Raw genomic sequence first — 18,672 nt, 5'->3', positions numbered from 1 at the left:
GTTTCGGTTCGGTCGGGGTAACACCGGTTCAGTACGTACGTGGCCGTAGAGTCACCTTGATGTATTTGTTGCATATCTACGCCGTCCATCCATTTTTTTCATATCCTTTTAGAGCAAAGACCAAAAATGAAGCAGATCAAAATCTCCGGTGGGCCATACCACAAGCAACAGTGGTGATTGAACTGTCACCATTAAAAACTTCCCAACTTCCCGGGGCCCACCGTAATGTTTATTTTCCATCCAATGTTGATAAGGTCAAATAGAGCTGACGAAGGGAAAACACAAATAAGCACTTTTGGATGGTAAGCGTTTAATCCTCACTGTTTCTTGTGTAGTCCACTTGATCTTTATATCTGTCTCATTTGTAGGTCCATGCCCTTAAAATAATCTGAAGGGTCCATGCCTTTAAAACAATCTGAAAAAAACTTATGGATGGAGTTGATATACATTAAGGTGGGCCACGCTCATGGCCTGACAGAATCCTCTCCCGTGAGGCCCACGTTTACCCGCTGCGCGGCTTCGTTTGATGCTGCGGGTGGGAAGATGACGCTGTTGAGACCAAAGAAGCCGAATAAGGTACCACCGTTTATCAACGGTAGGCATGAAAGGGTGATTTATCAATCGGGACCGTTCATCTAGTTACGAATACTTTGAATGGAAAGCGAGTCAAAGTAAAGATTGATTGATTGATCCTAGCTTTCTGATTGGTGGAGCTCAAAGTGACGGTAGGAAATTGAAGGAAAGTGATGGATAGGAGTGTCCATTAGGAATCAATGATAGGACCCAGTATATGGATGGACCGGATTGTTACATCACCTTGCGAGGAGAGATGGGTCTATGATATTTCGGTTCTTCATGTTTTACCCCAACATCTCTGGTCAGACCACAGGACGCGGATTGCGTACTGAGTAAACTGTGGGGTCTATCATGATGTATGTGTATTATCCACGCCGTCCATCCATTTTTCCAGCTCATTTTAGGCCATGAGCCTAAAATTGAAGCATATCCAAAGCTCAAGTGGATCACACCATAGAAAACGGCGGGGGCAACCTCTACCGTTAAAACCTTTTAGAGTCTACTGTGATGTTTCTTTGTCATCCAGCCTGTTAATAATGTCAAACAGACATGGATGAAGGGAAAATATAAATTTCAGATCGACCCAAAACTTTTATAGCCCCTTACAAGTTTTCAACGGGTAGGGTTCGGGCCTGATCGGGTCAACCCAACCTCACCCTCATGGTTAAAGGACTCGACCACTAAGACAGACTGGTTCAGCACTGAGTCGAGTAGGGACTCGCCCGAATCAGGCACGAATCAGCCCAACTCGCCCAAATGAGGACTGACTTGGCCATTATCAAGTTCGTATTATTGACACATACCTATCCACGGCTGGACACAGCAAACCCATGGTCTAGATTGTCGAACCATGGCCCCACTTTTTTTAAATTTTTTACACACGCACACACACACCACACTCACACCTTGGTGGGATCTCACCACCAGAGTCGAACCCTTGACCAGGTGTTGAAACTCCTTAGAGTCTGCCACCGGAGCAAGAGTAAGGACCCACTTGCAAGAATTAAAAAGCTGAGTACATTGTGCAGGTTCTTGGCAGTAGGAGTCAGGGGTCAGCCTGAGTTTATAGCCGGAGTCTGTAACGACTCATCGACGTCAGCCCAGGATCCGCCTGCGGTCTTAAGACTCGTTGGATGGACCTAGAGGTGTAACGAACCTGAGTTCGATGGACCGAGAGGTGTAACGAACCTAGAGGTGTACACGAACCTGCGGTCTTAAGACTCGTTGGATGGACCTAGAGGTGTAACGACTTGACTCGAAAAAGCTCGATTTGAAGCTGAGTTCGAGCCAAGTCGAGCTTTTTTTTTTAGCTCGAAAATGAGTTCGAGCTGGCCCCAACTCAACTCGACTAGGATCGAATCAGTTTAATGACTTTGTTACTTTGCTACTGAGGTTGCTCACCAAGTGTTTGATGAAATGACTCAAAGAAGTGTGGTTGGTGGCAAGGAAGATATGCATACGAAATCAACACCTTTTTTTTCTTCATTCTTATGTTGCTTAGAAGGTGTTTGATAAAATACATGTAAAATCATTGCCATTGTCTCAAATACAGTGAGATTTTGAAGGTACAATCCAAGTGTTTGTGAAAATGCTGCAATAGCGAACTTGGCTTGAACTGGCCTGAGCTGCTGACCGAACTGAGCCAAGCTAGCCAGTCAGGCTCGAGAACTGAGCCAAGCCAAGTTTGAGCTGAGGTCATCTAGTGGCTGAGCCGAGTCGAGCTCGACTTGGTTCGATTCAATGTACACACCTAGATGGACCAGTATCGCCTGTGTTGAGTTGACTCGGATGAGTCAAACTGAGACTCGACACAAATCTTAGAACATTTCTAGGATACTATCATGTCTGCACGTGTGCAAGCATATCATTTCCGACCATGCATGAGTAGATTCCTCCAGAAAGGTACCTAAATGCTCGATAAGTGATCTCCATACTCGATCAAGGCCATTTGTTCTATGATCTGGACCGCCCATCACATGTGCCCTACCACGACTGAGTTAGAGACTCAAAATCTGGAGGAAACAGTCCTGATCGTCTGATTAATGGCCTTTTTTCCCCCAATAGATGTTGAGTGCTGACTTTTACTCATGACCCGAACCACTCAAAAATAGGCCACACAACAGATTCCATGAGCATACTTAATCTTGCTGAACAAATGATTCTAACAATTCAATCAACCGTATGTTAAGAGCCCGTTTGGATACTACCAAATAAGTTACTTTTTCAACTTACAGCAGTAGATAAGTAACTTATTTCAAATAAGTTTGGTTTAAGATCAATTATAAGTAACTTTTTTTTTATTTTTTACTTAAGAGTTACTTGATCACTTCAGCTTAATAAGTAGAAAACATGGTAAGCTACTCTAGGCATAAGTAGCTTATTTTAGGTAACTTAAGATCAATAGGCGGACTTGATTTCAGAAGTGGCCCCTCCAGTGCCAAGGTCAGTACTAGTCAGTGCCATGGGCCCCACCATGATGTACATGGATAACGCCATACATCCATTTTGCCGGATCATTTTAGGGCAATATTTCTATTTTAAAATAATTATCTAAGGTTTTAACTGTTTTTGACATCAATTAGTATAATGGAGTTTTTTTTTTTTTTTTTGGTAATCATTAAATATCAAGTCGACCTGAAGACTCAACCTGACCCAGCTGAACATCAAGTCCAACATCCTCTAGTTTTCAGTTTGTACATGTAGGGCCAATGCTTTTCTGATCCAGGCCTTTCATTAAAAATGCCCCACTCCAGCCAGATGGGAAAGCTATCCAGTTTCTAGGATACTATCATGCCATCTAGATATTTTTGGAGCAAGGTCAATTCATTTTGGGTCAATCTGATCAACCAACCATTGGCCCCATTGCCACCTGTACAAACTGAGACCCACCAGGTCGAGGATCATAAAGGTTCCCTTCCAACTTAGGAGACCTTGCTGTCCCATTTCCTCGTATCAGTTGTGGAATGCATTTCTCAGTGCTTGCTTCAATTGAATTTTGAAGATCTTCTGATGTATTTTAATTTGGTTATGAACTCAAAGACAAGGTGACGGTACACACAATTCCAAAAATGACTAACCCGACTCCTCTCTGCTATATAATTTAAAGTATAAATTTTGACATGTCGCCATTTTCCGGGTAACACGCAACTGGTTACAAGCTGTTTTCTTTTGAAATTACAGACCACTAGGATTCAAGAAAAAGAATGCAACCGTACAGTGGCTTAGAAATCACGTACCTAGCTTCAGTGGCCGTTTGATCTATGTCCGTCTTCGACGCTTTGTGGCAGTCCCTGGAACCAGATAAATACGGCCATAAACCCAACGTCTGGTGGGTCTCCAAATGGATTGCTACATAAAGCCAACAAACGAAAATATGGAGACTTAGAAGACCTTGATTGTCATATAACAGAGGAGACAGGCATGTGTATTTCGCTCTTGACACAAAAACATGACAGTAAGAGCATTAATAGATCAGTGCTATATGTATCCTCAACCCTTAGTTCGTACAAGTAGTGACCTTGACCGTTGGTTGGATGGGCCACATCATGAACGGGACCTTGTACGAAGAATATCCCAGATTAGAAGGCCCAAGCCATCCAACTTTTGGCTATGTTTTCTTAACCATGTATCTGAGGACCATCGATTGTTCATCATGAGGATTTTGGGGGCATGGTCTAACCACTGTGGGGCCTATCATATCAGTGGTCTGCATCCCAAAACTAAGGAATCATCAGGCCAAATACCATGTAATTCCTCAGATAGACAGCTTTCAATCCAGCTGAAACGGTTCTCAAGCTTCATTCCTACATTTCAAATCTCTCAATTTCCAGGAGAGATGGGAAACTGTTTCAAATCTCTCAATTTCCAGGTTAAGATGCGAAACTTGAGACGCTGATGGGATTGGATTCTATGAGACTGTCCAAGTTCATGCCATAGAATAAACCATATACAAGATACATATTGCCAGAAACCAAGGTTTAAAGGATTCTCCAAAAACTGGTATGTGTTGCCCAATACATGCCTGTGGTATCTTGCAAGAACAATATGGCCATATTGGCCCATATTGGCCCAAAACAGCCAGATACAGGGGTGCTACAGGGTGAAACGGTGGTGAAAAATACAATATGTGATATGACGATTTTAAACATTGCCATAAACCCATCACGGTTTCAAAGGTTAAATCGATGCCGACTATTTATCGACACGTCAATCTGATTCTAGTGCAAGGAATTGTAGGACCCTAAATGCAAGTGATGCACCAGATCGAGAAATAGAATTTAATTGCATAAATGTGAAAATATATACCAACCCCAGGACACCAAATTTTCAATCGACGATCTCAAACATGATAATTAAGTCCAAAATAAGACTAAGGGCCAGTTTAATAAGTAGGAATCCATGGAAAAGAAAGGAAAAGTGAAGTGTTGAAACTCGTGGATTCCATATGTAATTATTACATTTTTTTCACTTCTAAAATTCTGAGGCAAAAGAAACAAGGTTACCCTTGTGAGATCGAGTGGAGATTTCCAGTTACCAATCAAATGTATCACTTAAAATGGAATTCTTTGGAACTCATGTCTCAATAGTAGCTTGGGAAATAATGATAACGAAATCCTTTGTTTTTCCATGGATTCCCACTTATCAAACAGGCCCTAAAGCAATACATGTTATGGGAATTAAAGCACCTAATGCTAGAAAACCAGACCACCACATGCTTCAGATGAACAATTCATGCTAAACCTCCAAATAAACTTCTATTTCAATTAATTCATCATAAAGTATAAAATACATGGTAGCCTTTACATAGAGCTCCCTTAAATGCATATAAACCAAAAGTAAAACCCCATTGGTTGCATGATGGATATGGAAAGAAAAGTGTAATTGGATCATGAAATTTAAAAGCTGTAAATAAATACTTCGAACTCAAAGAAACCTCTTTATGCATAATGTGTCCGGGCTTCTAATACGCAACTGCATAGCCACATGTGATGTGCGGTCGATATATGGGCTAAATATGGCAATTGTGTGCGTGTATGCCACACCACACCACTCACGCACACACCACATAAACATATATGCTACATAGTTCAAAAACCCGAAAACTCGATTGGTCTAGATGTTCAGCCAGGTGGGGTTGACTTGAAGACTCGACCCGAATCGACTTGATATATAATTATTGTAAATTGAAATTTTTGAGACTGTCAATAGATATTTAATATAGTTAAATTTTGGAAGTAAAATAAGATGTAACTCTGACCAACAACAACGTGCATGCCTCACTGGTTAGGGGCATTGCTTACCTTGGTTGAGGTTGGAGGTTCAAATCCCTCTTCCCCCTAAATCATTTTTAATAAAATCCCTTCAAAACGAGTGACTCGGTCTGAGTAGTGCTGAGTTGTGTCAAGTCAACTGAGCCATCAAGTCAATTTGACAAGTCTCCAAGTCCAGGCTGAGAAAGGACCAGTACTGAGTTTCCCAGTGCCTCAGTTTGAAACCTTGCTGAGTCAAGTTGACTTGGCCAAGTTTCGAGTCGAGTCAGTGAAGTTTGGAACTATCACCCACTTGACTGAAAAACTGAATACTGTGCAAAGCCTCAGGCTGAGGATCCTATAATTCATCTTTTAATGATACACTATTTCCAATGTGATCTAACCGTTGATGATGACAATCAGTCCACAATCAATATCTTTGGAGAGATCTAACCGTAAAATTACTAATAACCGTTCCATCATTCAGGATTCATGCAGCGATCCCAATTAATTGGCATAAGGCTTAGATGATGATGATGTATGTATCGGCAGCAACTGAAACAGATCCAATCTAGATCTAATGGCTAGAAAAGCCCGTGCAGGTCCGCCAAGGTCTCAGATCACACCATATTCTATGACACCACTTTACCAAAACGGAATTTATATATTTTTTTATAATGAACACCAAATACATTTTTATTGAAAAATAAAATATGTCATTGTCAACTAAAGTTTGATAATGCAGACACTAGTCTAGAAAATTCAATTGCGTTATAAAACAAGTAACTCTGCAAGGGACAGTTTCGTTGTTTCCTTATAAGACAAAAGGAGGAATATGGTCCTAATGCATCAGGACATGAATATTATCCTGGCGCACCAGTCCCTGCGAGTGGGGCCCAGTGATACAGACCATTGAATTGATGGTCCCATTTGCATGGATCAATCACATCTGGAAGTTCACATCCTTATAAATCAGGATTAATAATTCCTTGTAAAAAATCTAACCCAGAGATTGCAGAATGGATATTGACTGCCTGAACATAACAGTATAGAAGCATTAAAGGAGAAGGTAGTACATGTGCGATGTGCAGATTATGGTGCACAACTGCGTAGGTGTAAAGTAGTAGTTTCCTACCTCCACCTTAGTACGAAATTCCAGGGTGCACTCACACACATGGCAATCTGATCTATGAGGAGATTGACTGGTTTGTTCTGCCCGAACAAACGCAAAGACCTGCAAGGGGGAAAAACAACTTAAGCGGTATTGGAAGGGAGAGTTCCATGATGTTTGTGCAGCAAAGCTGAATGAGCATACAGTTAGGGAGAATATTGGAAAGGCGAACTTGTAGAAGTTCTAAACTGAATAATTTGAGATTAATGGTAATCAACCTCCTCCCCACAATTCGGGCATGATCCTTTTAATGCCACCAAGTCATTCTTCCACAGGCCTTGAAGTGCACGGACTGTAAGAACGTAAATTTTGAATTAGTAAGCAGCAGTATTCATTCTGAAAAAAAAAAAAACACACATCACACAAGCATGACTGTTTAATTCAGGTGAGAATGCTGAAGCTTGGCAGATCCCCATCTGAATTATTGAATAATGACAAGAGTACAACATTTACAAAAGTTATACAAATTTATACTGAAAAATATATGGCACATCCATGCTGAAGCTTGGCAGATCCCCATCTGAATTATTGAATAATGAAAAATATAGCACATCCATGCATATGTATAATACTTTGCATGTGGGACCTATAATAATATTTGTCATTCATATATAAATTACCATGTCAATTCACTTAATGTGAGACCTATAATAATAATAGTTCATCATTTCATATACAAATTACAATGCCAATTCATATGTAAATTACATTGTATATACCTAGGGGTGCACATTTAACCGGTAGAACCGTGGAACCGGACCAGAACCGTTGGATCGGTCCGGTTTGGTCCGGTTCTAGACAGCACCGGTTCCGGTTCCGGTTCCAAAATTTCCAGAACCGTTGGATACGGTTCGGTTTCGGTTCAAGGGCACGCAGAACCGAACCAAACCGTTAACCGAACCGTGGACCCGATCCGTTGAACCGTGGCCCAGATCCACACCGTCCATTGTCTTCCTCTTGGAATTTGGACCGTGAATGGTGAGCTTTAATCATATGATGATATGGCCCACCTGAATAATCAAGCCTTAAAAGCAGTCAGACGGCCTTCTTTCGATCGTTGTAGAGATCACGAGGATGTATACGGCTAAGAAAGCTCAACATGGTTTTAATGGATTCTACCCCCTCTACCTGATGAACGGTTCAGATCCATCTCTTCCTACATGATGGTGGCCCACAACAAAAGGACGGAAGCTCTGTTTTCAACAGAGTTGACGTATGTCGACTCTGTGACGTTTGGTGGCCCACTTACTGAAGTCTTTTGGAAAATCTACTCCATTCATGAGATTGAGGACGAAAAACCATCAGGAATAGAGTGCTTTTGGAGCAAAATCAGCATGGCCCATGAGCTTATCTACTCCGCCGTCCATTTCATGTTCAACGGTCATAATTCTACAACAGCCTGCATGGTTTCAGAATGCCACATTGCCAAGGGTTAAATCTCCCTTCTGTACACAATGGACAGTACAGATCGACGATTTGAATGTGGAGTGGGCCACACTGAGAAAATTGCAAAGGGTCTTTTGTTAAATTTTTTAAAAAGCCAGAACCGTGGAACCGATTAGGAACCGAACCGGTTTTCACGGTCCCGGTCTGGTTCGGTTCTAGTGCGCTAACGGTTCGGTTCCGGTTCCAAAAATCTCAGAACCGTTAGGAACGGTTCGGTTCCGGTTTTACCCCAAAACCGGACCAAACCGACCCGTGTGCACCCCTATATATACCTAGTGTACACATATGGTATCCAACCCCTGCTGTACCACATACACAGAGAGACATGTGATCCAGGAAACCTTGCCTGTTCCTTCATTTGCATGTCACATGATTAACTTGCAAAATACTCCAGATTGTTAATGCATGCACATGAACCAAGAACAATATTCATCCCAAATACACATGCACAAACAAGAGGACATGGTAAGAATCATATTGTTTGCGAGAGCATGGACATACAAGAAAACACTTCTGTGCCATGGAACCATACTATCGAGGGTATAGGAACACATGACTGTCAAAATTAGTGACTGTTGAATGGTATGATCAGTGAATCAGCAGGCTCAGCAGATCATTAGTCCACATGACCACCAGTCAGTCTATGCTCCACCTATCAATCTTTTGGTCTTTATTCACTTTACAAAGAATGCATTTACCCAGCATGTTGCATCCTCACCTACAATGTCATATAAGGTCACATTTGGATGTACTTTCGAAACCAATTTGGGCAGGATGCTTGTCACCCAGATTCATTCTCAATGTGGTTCAGATCTTTAAACTGAAACACACTGAAAACTAATTTGAGGTGGAAAAGGCAGATGGCATGATCCTGCTGAATGCGGTTCTCGTTCTCGGAGCTGACCCAAACAGTTGGTGCAAATGGATGCTTATCCCTCTGTGAATCACCAAAACAACCTGATTGGGTGTACATCCAAATGGACCTTATGCAATGACTAAAGGCAGAAAAAGAAACCGTCATCCTAGCAGGCAACAGTTCATGCAACCCCAACTGCTAAGGACAGCAGAGAAGTAAATGATGTCTTGACCGTTACCTATGCTCTCTTTAGTGTATGGCATCTAACCCATCCATAGGTTGCCCTACCATGAAAAAGCAACGCCCCAAAAAATCAGGTCAGTCAACCATCATCTGGGCCACTAAGTGAATTTAAAGGTTTTTGGGGGGTTTCCATTATTTTCTATGGTGTGGCCCACCTGATGATTGGATCGACATGATTTTTGGGTGCAATATTTTCATGGTGGGGCAACTTGCAGGACAGGTTGGTTACCGCACACCAAGGCTTAAAGCATCGTCCGAAATCGGTACGTAGCGGGTGATACGTATCAGTATCACCCATGAACGATACTGGCGGATCAGCCTGAAACATCCCAATACAGGGAGATATGACGGTGGTGAACTATCATTACATAACACACCCATTTCAAACCTAGCCACACACACCCCCCTTGGTGGGCACCAACCCTATGTCTAACATTAAGAGACATACAATCAAAGCACCAGGATTGAGGAACATGTAAATCTTGAGATATTTTCTGTCCATATATAATAACAAGCATGCAAAATATTTTCAAGCTATAATTTACATCTAGGCCAAGTAGGGATGCACAAGTGAATTAGATTGCGAACATTCAGTTTAATCAAAATAGGAAATGGCCAAAGCAAATGATACTTCCTAGCATTCACAATGAGGAAGTAGTGTTCAAATTGCAGTTGCGTTTCTTTCACGTCCAACTTGGCTAATCATAAGTGGAGTCCAGATGCTCAATAAGAAATTATGAATGCTAAGGAATGAAATTACAATTTCACTATTTCCACTTCATTACACCAACACTTCCCTTGACTGAACCCAAGCGTTAAGGACTTCCCCCAGTTCCTGCCCGCAATTATGAATTTGATTCATAATTGAGCAAGGGCAGCCCACTTCAACTACCCTACAGCCCATAGTCCCTTATTCGATGAGGAATTAAGGAGTTCCCTCAGTTCCTGCCCGCAATTACAAATTTGATTCACAATTGAGTAACGGCTGACATGTTCAACTACCTGATAGATCAAAATATAGACATGCAAATAAAAGATTGCCTAACTTTGAAGAATCCCTAAAATGAGCATTTTGATTTGGAAAGGAACTCTCTCAATTGCTATTTTTATTTAATAAAACACCTAATCTTAAGATTTTCTCTAATAACATCTACACTTCAAATTGACATGAAAGCTCCCTCGGGGCGATGGCGGGTTACTGGCTCTGATTCACAACAGGGATACTTGTATCTAGTTGATAATGCATCCAAATGTGCCGCTAGTGTCTCCATGCCCTATCTACTTGAAGTCCGTAGCTTCATACAAATATAGTCTAAAGTTAAATATTCCAGACCTAGAGTGAAATATCTTACCTGAAGCAGATGCAATAGGATAACCAATCACAGATCCCAATCCCACGAAAAGAATGCCATTCACCGTTGAAAGAAATTCTAAGGCAGATTTAGCGCTATTTGAGGGGAATCTTGGGTTGACTGCATCTCGATAAGCCAGAACAAGGGTGTACATGGTTGGCACAAGCAAAGCCAAACTTCCGAACACGAGTAAGAAGATCCATACACTCGCTAATGCCAAAACCTGTGATTGATCTTCCTGCCCTACACCCAAGTGATATTAAACTTCAAATTGAGAAAAACCTGCACCCCATGCAACAATCAAAACGAACTATGCAATATGATACATTTACAAGCAATTTTTCAAAAGAGAATTACCTCAGCATCTGCATAGGTGGATTGCCGCCTAAGACTGCAACGAGGGTACTTGACAACAGACTTTGAACCATACCAACGCAGCTTTAACTGTTACATAAAGTTTTCATGCACAAACATACAACAAGGTTAGGATTCAAGTGCCACTTAATAAACAGTATCGATCCTACAAACCGTTGGTTGGTGCACTTTGCAGATAGATCCAGACCATTTAATTAGTGGATCACCTCTTCCACGAAGCAAAGCCCAAAAGTTGCACAGATTGGAAGTCCATGGCTATCCAATCCATCACCCACTTTTAGACAGTCAAGACAAGTTTGGACCAACAGTCCAGAAAACAAGTCTATAAATCTTATGGTCAGAGACTCGGTCAATCACTGTAATTTTTACCACTGACCCATCCATGATGTGGTCTATATGTAGGTCAGTTCAGATTGATTGAAGCATTTGCCAATCTTATCAGCTACAGGGTTGACCTGATTGATCAGATTGGTATAAAGAAAAATAATAAAATAAATAAATAAATAAATAAAGGCAGAAGGTTACCTCTACTTTATCAAACATGTCGTCGACAATCAAAGGTTTTCCACTGTAGTATGCATCACGTGCCTAGAGCAACAAAAAATAGTAAGTACACCGGAGATTGCTTCCTTGGTCAAGCTGGCTGGAAAAGCTAGAATTGAAAGATTTTTAATGAACAGTTGATGCTTGAGCAATGTAATATAGAAAGAAGTTCACTACTGTGTGTTGAAACTAGTATCTCTAAACATCTTTCATGGTGAATTATACCATCTGCCAGAAAAAACAGGATTAATGATGAGTATGCATACAATATGTGGCATGCGTGCATATCAATCCAAAGCGGTCCAAATTACTCATGGCATGGCTTAATAATCATATCTGCCATATCTGATAAAAAGATCCCAACCATTGAATTTGCCAGTGGAACTAGGGCCATTCAGCATCTTTCTTCTCAAGTATCGATTTGATGGTCTCCAATCAGATATTGTGCTTGCAGATGCAGATGTCAATCAAGTCGCGGTTGGAGATTCGTATCCATAGCAAGACCCGGATCCTTATGTTCGTGATGCTGAAAGCCACAAGTTTTCTCTTGGGCTCAACGATGCCAACGATGCATAATAGGCAGTACTAACAAAATGCAGGTGGAGAAAGAATTGACACTTGTACTAACAAAAGAACCGAACCATTGAATTTTCCAGTGGAACTAGGGTCATTCAGCATCTTTCTTCTCAAGTATCGATTTGATGGTCACCAATCAGATATTGTGCTTGCAGATGCAGATGTCAATCAAGTCACGGTTGGAGATTCGTACCCATAGCAAGACCCAGATCCTTATGTTCGTGATGCTGAAAGCCACAAGTTTTCTCTTGGGCTCAACGATGTCAACTGATGCAGGACAATTAACCACTTGCTCTAAAAGCTCGAACTGTTAGAGTATGGCGAATTAATCTCTTTATCTCATAGCCCAGGCCCCACATCTCATGGGTTAGGACCTCGGCCGAACCCCCTTCGTGAGCCCCAAATCACATGGGCCGCCCACCCCGAGTATGTCCCCGCATCCCACGGGCTACCTCACTTGAGCCCGGTGTGCAATGCGCATTAATCACCCCTGGTAATGAGTCTCAAACACGAGACCTCCCCCGTGGGCCCCAAATCGCATGGGTCACCACCTCGAGTGTGCCCCTGCATCTAACAGGCGACCCCACTCGAGCCCAGTGTGAAAATGCCTCTGCATTAATCACCCCCGGTGAGGAGTCTCGAACACGAGACCTCCCGCTCTGATACCAATTTGATGAAGGACAATTAACCACTTGCTCTAAAAGCTTGAACTGTTAGAGTATGGCGAATTAATCTCTTTATCTCATAGCCCAGGCCCCACATCTCATGGGTTAGGACCTCGGCCGAACCTCCTTCATGAGCCCCAAATCACATGGGCCGCCCACCCCGAGTGTGTCCCCGCATCCCACGGGCTACCCCACTTGAGCCCGGTGTGCAATGCGCATTAATCACCCCTGGTAATGAGTCTCGAACACTAGACCTCCCCCGTGGGCCCCAAATCGCATGGGTCACCCACCTCAAGTGTGCCCCTGCATCTAACAGGCGACCCCACTCGAGCCCAGTGTGAAAATGCCTCTGCATTACCAACGATGCATAATAGGCAGTACTAACAAAATGCAGGTGGAGAAAGAATTGACACTTATACCACCCTTTCCGAAAGCTAGCAGCACTATGTGGTAGCATCAGGAGCAAAGCGCTAGTTGATCCAATGCCAGTTAACAATATTAGAGACTTTCAGGAATTGTGATAGGGAGCTAGTTATGATCTCAATTGAATCACTTCAACAACTGACTCAAATCCTCTGGCATAAGTACGACTGGTCCGGAGCATATTATGCTATTCTTTCGTAGTTAATTACAGATCATAATATTCATATCGAATCTATTGATCATGATAACCATCCAAACCACACAAGCATGGTTCCAAAATCAAGCTCTTCGTATTGACTGACTGTGTTAGATGATCTTATCCTCGTTGGGTTGTTCGGGCTTGTGAAAGTGATACAGGAGGGGTGGCACCAGATCCACAGTGTGGCCTCCCACGGTGAGGAATCCGAATGCGGCTAGCATCTCTATCATGGACCATTGGAAATCTTCCAAGATCGGGCGATCCACGAGCATCTTGAGCATTGATCGAGCCAAATCTCAATAAAAGCTAGAGAAGGGCACTCTCTTTCCTCTTCTTTTCTCTCTTTTCTCTTCTTTCTTTTAAAGATACTGATTTTATTCAGGCTAAACAGGCCAAAAAGGAGAAACAAAAGCCTCTTACAATATCTCCAACATATTATTTATAGAACCCTAACTAACCTCTAACTAATCTTGGTGATTAATGTGCTAATCACAACTAACTCTCAACTAATAAAACAAAATCTAACATATCATTGCCTAACTAAAAACTAACAAGGACAAGGAAATGACCAAAATAACCTCGCAAAAGCTCAAAATTACAAAGAACCCTAAATCCCGCAAAAAATATGAATGATTGTGCAGCCCTTCCTCTCGATCTCAGCCCTCAATATAAGGAGGCCCATCTGGCCTACATCAGGAAGTTAATCGAATCTTTTTAGGGGAGAATAATCCCTATTTATTGGATGTCTTTATTTTGTTAGTTAAGGGAGTAGGAATAGGAATATTGGGTTGGAGTTGTTGAACCATGGTTGGATGGAAACGATTTATCGAGCCTGAATAGACCGGCAATTAGCCGACTGAATTGCCTTAATTCTGGTCCTGATATGCCGAAATGGGATCCCTAATCAGATTTTAGAATCGCCTCCCCCAACCCTTTTTGTGAAATCCAATAAAGACTACATACAAGAATTGAAGAGAATAAAGCTTTTCAATCCCTTTCTTTTATGTCTTGCCTGAAAAATATACTAAAATCCGACATGTGTCTTGTCTTATGATCAATAAGTGATAAAATCAAAATGTCCTCTGGATGTCAGCTTGGTCTAGAAGGCTAGAAAGATGAAATGAATGAAAAGGAAAGGAAGTGATAGGTTTCATTTTCTACTGCCTTGCCATAACAAGCATAAAAAGATCTTTTTTCTCTATCTATGAAAAAAGAAGAATCCCTTTGTACTTGCTGAATTAAAAGGACCTCGCTACTCGCATGTCCATGGCTGGTAGAATAATCCAACTGCTGTAACTTTTTGTCCTCTCCCATCTATAACAGGACTTTGTATTGATGCACCTATGTGCCACATTTCTTGCATATGATACACCGAAGTCTGCCAGAATCCATTATAATTCCTCATCTTTCTTTCAGATTATTAAAACTTACAAAGTGGCTACTCGCGTTTGTTCACAAAACAATTGTCCGATTTGATATGTGCCTTTGCGACTATTAGTAAAATGGTAGTGACCCATCAACTACACATGTGGGATGTGGCATAAATCAATCCAGACTGCCCAACTCCTGTGCCCCACAGTTCATTAAGTATATCCTCAGACTGATTGGACGATCTAAACCATCTGATATATTTGATTGAATTTGAAACTCTGACCAATCTCTTGTTAATCATCCATTTGACAAACGCCAATTGAGATGGTTAGAATCATCCGACATGTGTTATTTTTTAGATATGCTCTGTCTACAATGGGGCCAATGCTTTGGATGGTCCGGATTGATGTGTACGTGCCACCAGTACAGTGGAGACGCCACCAGCACAGCAGATAAGTCACCCACAATGCAATTGAAGTTAAAAAAAAACAATAAAAACAGTAAATTTCCAGTAGCAAATCTATAAGGGGAATGATTACAGTGTCAACACTAGTGTGGACTTCTGTGGGGACCACTGTGATGTGTGCATGACATCCATTCCGTCCATTAGGTGTGCCTCCTCAAGATCACCTGGAGCCCAAAAAATCAGGCCAATCAGTCGCTCGGGTGGGCCACCCCTGAGGGAACAGTGAAAATCATGCCTAAAATCTCTCAATTCACTTGATATGGCCCACAAAAAGTCCTCAAGGTCTTATTGGCTAGGCGTCCCTCCCCCTGTGGTGCGGTCCACCTGCGTTCTCGATCAGGATGATCTTTTGCCCTATGGCCCACCATCAAAGGCCGAACCTTATGGACGGAAACGATGTCCTGCACACATCACGGTGGGCCCCACAGAGGTTGAAACTACCGCAAAAACTGTGATCATTCTCCAATCCATCAAAACCCCGGAAACCTGATAGAAGAAGGAGAAAAAAAAAACCCTAACCCTAACCTGACGATAGAGGGCTTCAAGAAGCTCCTTCTCCGCCGTCTCGATGGGGCCGACAAATATGCAAGAAGGGGCTTCGGCGAGGGAAGCGGAACTCCGATCACTACACGCCAAAGCACCGCTGCTTTTCCTAGGGATTTTCCAGTAAAAAGGAGCAACTGGCCGGTTCATCTGGACCGCGGCCCCGGTCCGGGAGAGGTCGAGGGACGAACCGGCCACGTGCGGGGTGAACGTGCCTGTGCTGGCCATGGAGAGAGTGTGGAGTTGTTGGAAGACAGGAAGAACATGGAGAGGAGCTTTGGCCGTTAATTCCAGCCACAGAAAAGGAGAATCCCTCTGGCTTCTTGTTGACCGGAAACGGCAAAGGAGATTCGCGGGAAGGCAGATTGAAGAGGAGATTCGCCGCACGCATGCAGACGTGGCACAAGTGCGCGAGCTACGGCCACTAATTGTGTGGGGCCCACCGTGGACGTACCCTTGAGCTAAAAATCGGGCTGGTGCTAAGTGCCACACGGTTTTGTCTGATATGGACTGTTTTGGTTTAGGTGGATCCCTGACTGTGGGGCTCACCTTAATTTGTGTGCCTTACATCCACACCGTCCATCCGTTTTGACAGCTCATTTTAGTGTTTGATCCCAAAATAGAAGCATATCCAAATCTCAAGTGGACCACACCACAGCAAACAGTAGTAATTGATAATTAAAAACTTCTTGTGGGCTACAAAAGTTTTGGATCAAGCCGATATTTGTGTGGTCCCTTCATCCAGATCTTTGTGACCTTATTGACAGGTTGGATCTTAAATAAACATTACAGTGGCCCCCAGTAAAATTTTAATGGTGGATATTTAATCATTACTTCTTCCCCTATGCAGGAAGCTCCTGCCCTCGTATGTCCGGTGAGGCTCACTGTGATGTATGTGAGTAATCCACTCTATTCATCTATTTTACTAAATCATATTTAGGACATGAGCCAAAAATAAAATAGATCTAAAATTTAAGTGTGCCACTCGACGTTTATGTGTTTCCATTTCGCCTGGTAAGAATTATCTTACGAGTAACTCGGTACGCAGAGCGTACTGAGTAAATTCTGTGGGTCCCACAGTTATTCATGCATTTTATCCACTCCGTTGATGCATTTTAGCAGATAAGTTTAGGTATTAAATCAAGAAATTAAGCATATCCAAAGCTCAAATGGACCACACCACCCAAAACGGTGTGAATTGAACATCTACTATTGAAAATTTCGTGGGGGCCACAGAAGTTTTAGATCAATCTGATATTTGTGTTTTCACTTCATCAATGTCTTTGTGACACTATGAACAGTTTGGATGACAAACAAATATCATTGTGGGCCATAGAAAGGTTTCAACAGTGGAAATCATTATTCCCACGGGTTTCCCGTGATATGGTCCACTTGAGCTATAGATATACCTCAATTTTGGGCTCAACCACTAAAATGGTCTGAAAACATGGATGGAAGGAGTGGATAAGACAAATACATTCACAATGGGCTCAACTGAGTTTACTCAGTACCATAAGAGCCTACTGAGTGACACAGTACGCAATCCGATTTAATCTTGGGAGTACTGTGAGTGGCATGTAACTCGGAAACGGATTGGCTACTCCCCTTCCCACCAGTCACGAGGTTGGTGCTCTGTGGGCCCACATGATGTATGTATTTCATCTATTCTGTTCATCCATTTTTACCTATCATTTTAAGGCTTTATCCCAAAAATGAGAGGGATATAAATCTCAGGTGGACCACACCACAGGAAAACAATAGTGATTGGATATCCACCATTAAAATCCTCCTAAGGCCCAGTGTATTGTTTATTTGACATCCAATCTTTTGATTAGGTCATACCGACCCAGATGAAGATGAAGGGAAAAAAACAAAGATCAACTTGATCCAAAACTTTAATGGTCCAAATTTTTTTTAATGATCAACGTTTATTGAACACTGTTTCCTCTAATGTAGTCCACGTTAGATTGGGACATAACTCATTTTTGATCTCGTACCATGAAATTTTCATGATCTAGAAAAATAGATAACTGGCATGGACGAAACACATACATCATAGTGGAGCCCACAGGGCACTGACCACCAGCCACCAAGTGGAGGGGGAGTAGCAAATCCATTTATCACACAAGGAGGTTTGAGGGGAGGTATTTGCCTACTTACTTTTTCCCACCATATAAGTCTTCCGATTCTCGGGGCTCATATATTAACATGAGATGGTAAAACATTTGGAGTGAGTGAATTTTTCATAGATATCGTGGTAACCACCATTTAGCTTTTGTGGTAGGAACTCCCGAATAGTAAGTTAGCTAAGCTGGGAGTATGGACCACCTTAATTATGTATGTGTTTTATATTATGCCGTTAATTAGTTTTAACAGCTCATTTTACGGCATACTCCCAACAATGGAGTATATCCAACTTTAAAGGAATGAGGGTGATTAAATGCTCACGGTAAAAAACCTTATAGCCCTTTGCAATGTATTTGCCATCTAACTTATTGATAAATCTCAATGAAGGGAAAACACAAATATTAACTTAGTCCAGAATCTCTCTAGTTGTTGAGAGTTAAGTATTACATATTTTCTCCCATTTATATCTTAGTTTTATGAACATGATAATG

At 42.0% G+C, this 18,672-nt stretch overlaps 1 protein-coding gene across 1 annotated transcript; it reads right to left on the bottom strand.

Moving 5' to 3' along the window:
* Positions 1-3,645: 3,645 nt before the first annotated feature.
* On the bottom strand, positions 3,646-16,520 carry LOC131252876 (uncharacterized). Its single transcript, XM_058253636.1, has 7 exons — positions 16,037-16,520; positions 11,794-11,856; positions 11,251-11,337; positions 10,894-11,131; positions 7,215-7,288; positions 6,961-7,059; positions 3,646-3,924 (listed from the first exon to the last, which is right to left on the bottom strand). Exons 1-7 carry the CDS (start codon positions 16,280-16,282, stop codon positions 3,835-3,837), a joined length of 897 nt encoding a protein of 298 aa, XP_058109619.1. The 5' UTR covers positions 16,283-16,520; the 3' UTR covers positions 3,646-3,834.
* Between the last annotated feature and the right edge of the window lie 2,152 nt (positions 16,521-18,672).

Source organism: Magnolia sinica, chromosome 8 (assembly GCF_029962835.1).
Source record: "Magnolia sinica isolate HGM2019 chromosome 8, MsV1, whole genome shotgun sequence".
NCBI classification, from domain to species: Eukaryota; Viridiplantae; Streptophyta; class Magnoliopsida; order Magnoliales; family Magnoliaceae; genus Magnolia; species Magnolia sinica.
This window is presented reverse-complemented; position numbering and strand designations above follow the sequence as displayed.

What these genes read in the sequence shown, in the direction of transcription:
- LOC131252876 (XM_058253636.1), bottom strand. Translation starts at nt 16,282, where the DNA reads ATGGCCAGCACAGGCACGTTCACCCCGCACGTGGCCGGTTCGTCCCTC. An exon ending in TCCTATTGCATCTGCTTCAG is followed by an intron (nt 7,289 to 10,893) that starts GTAAGATATTTC and finishes ACGTTCTTACAG; the next exon opens with TCCGTGCACTTCAAGGCCTG. An exon ending in GCCCGAATTGTGGGGAGGAG is followed by an intron (nt 7,060 to 7,214) that starts GTTGATTACCAT and finishes TCCCCCTTGCAG; the next exon opens with GTCTTTGCGTTTGTTCGGGC.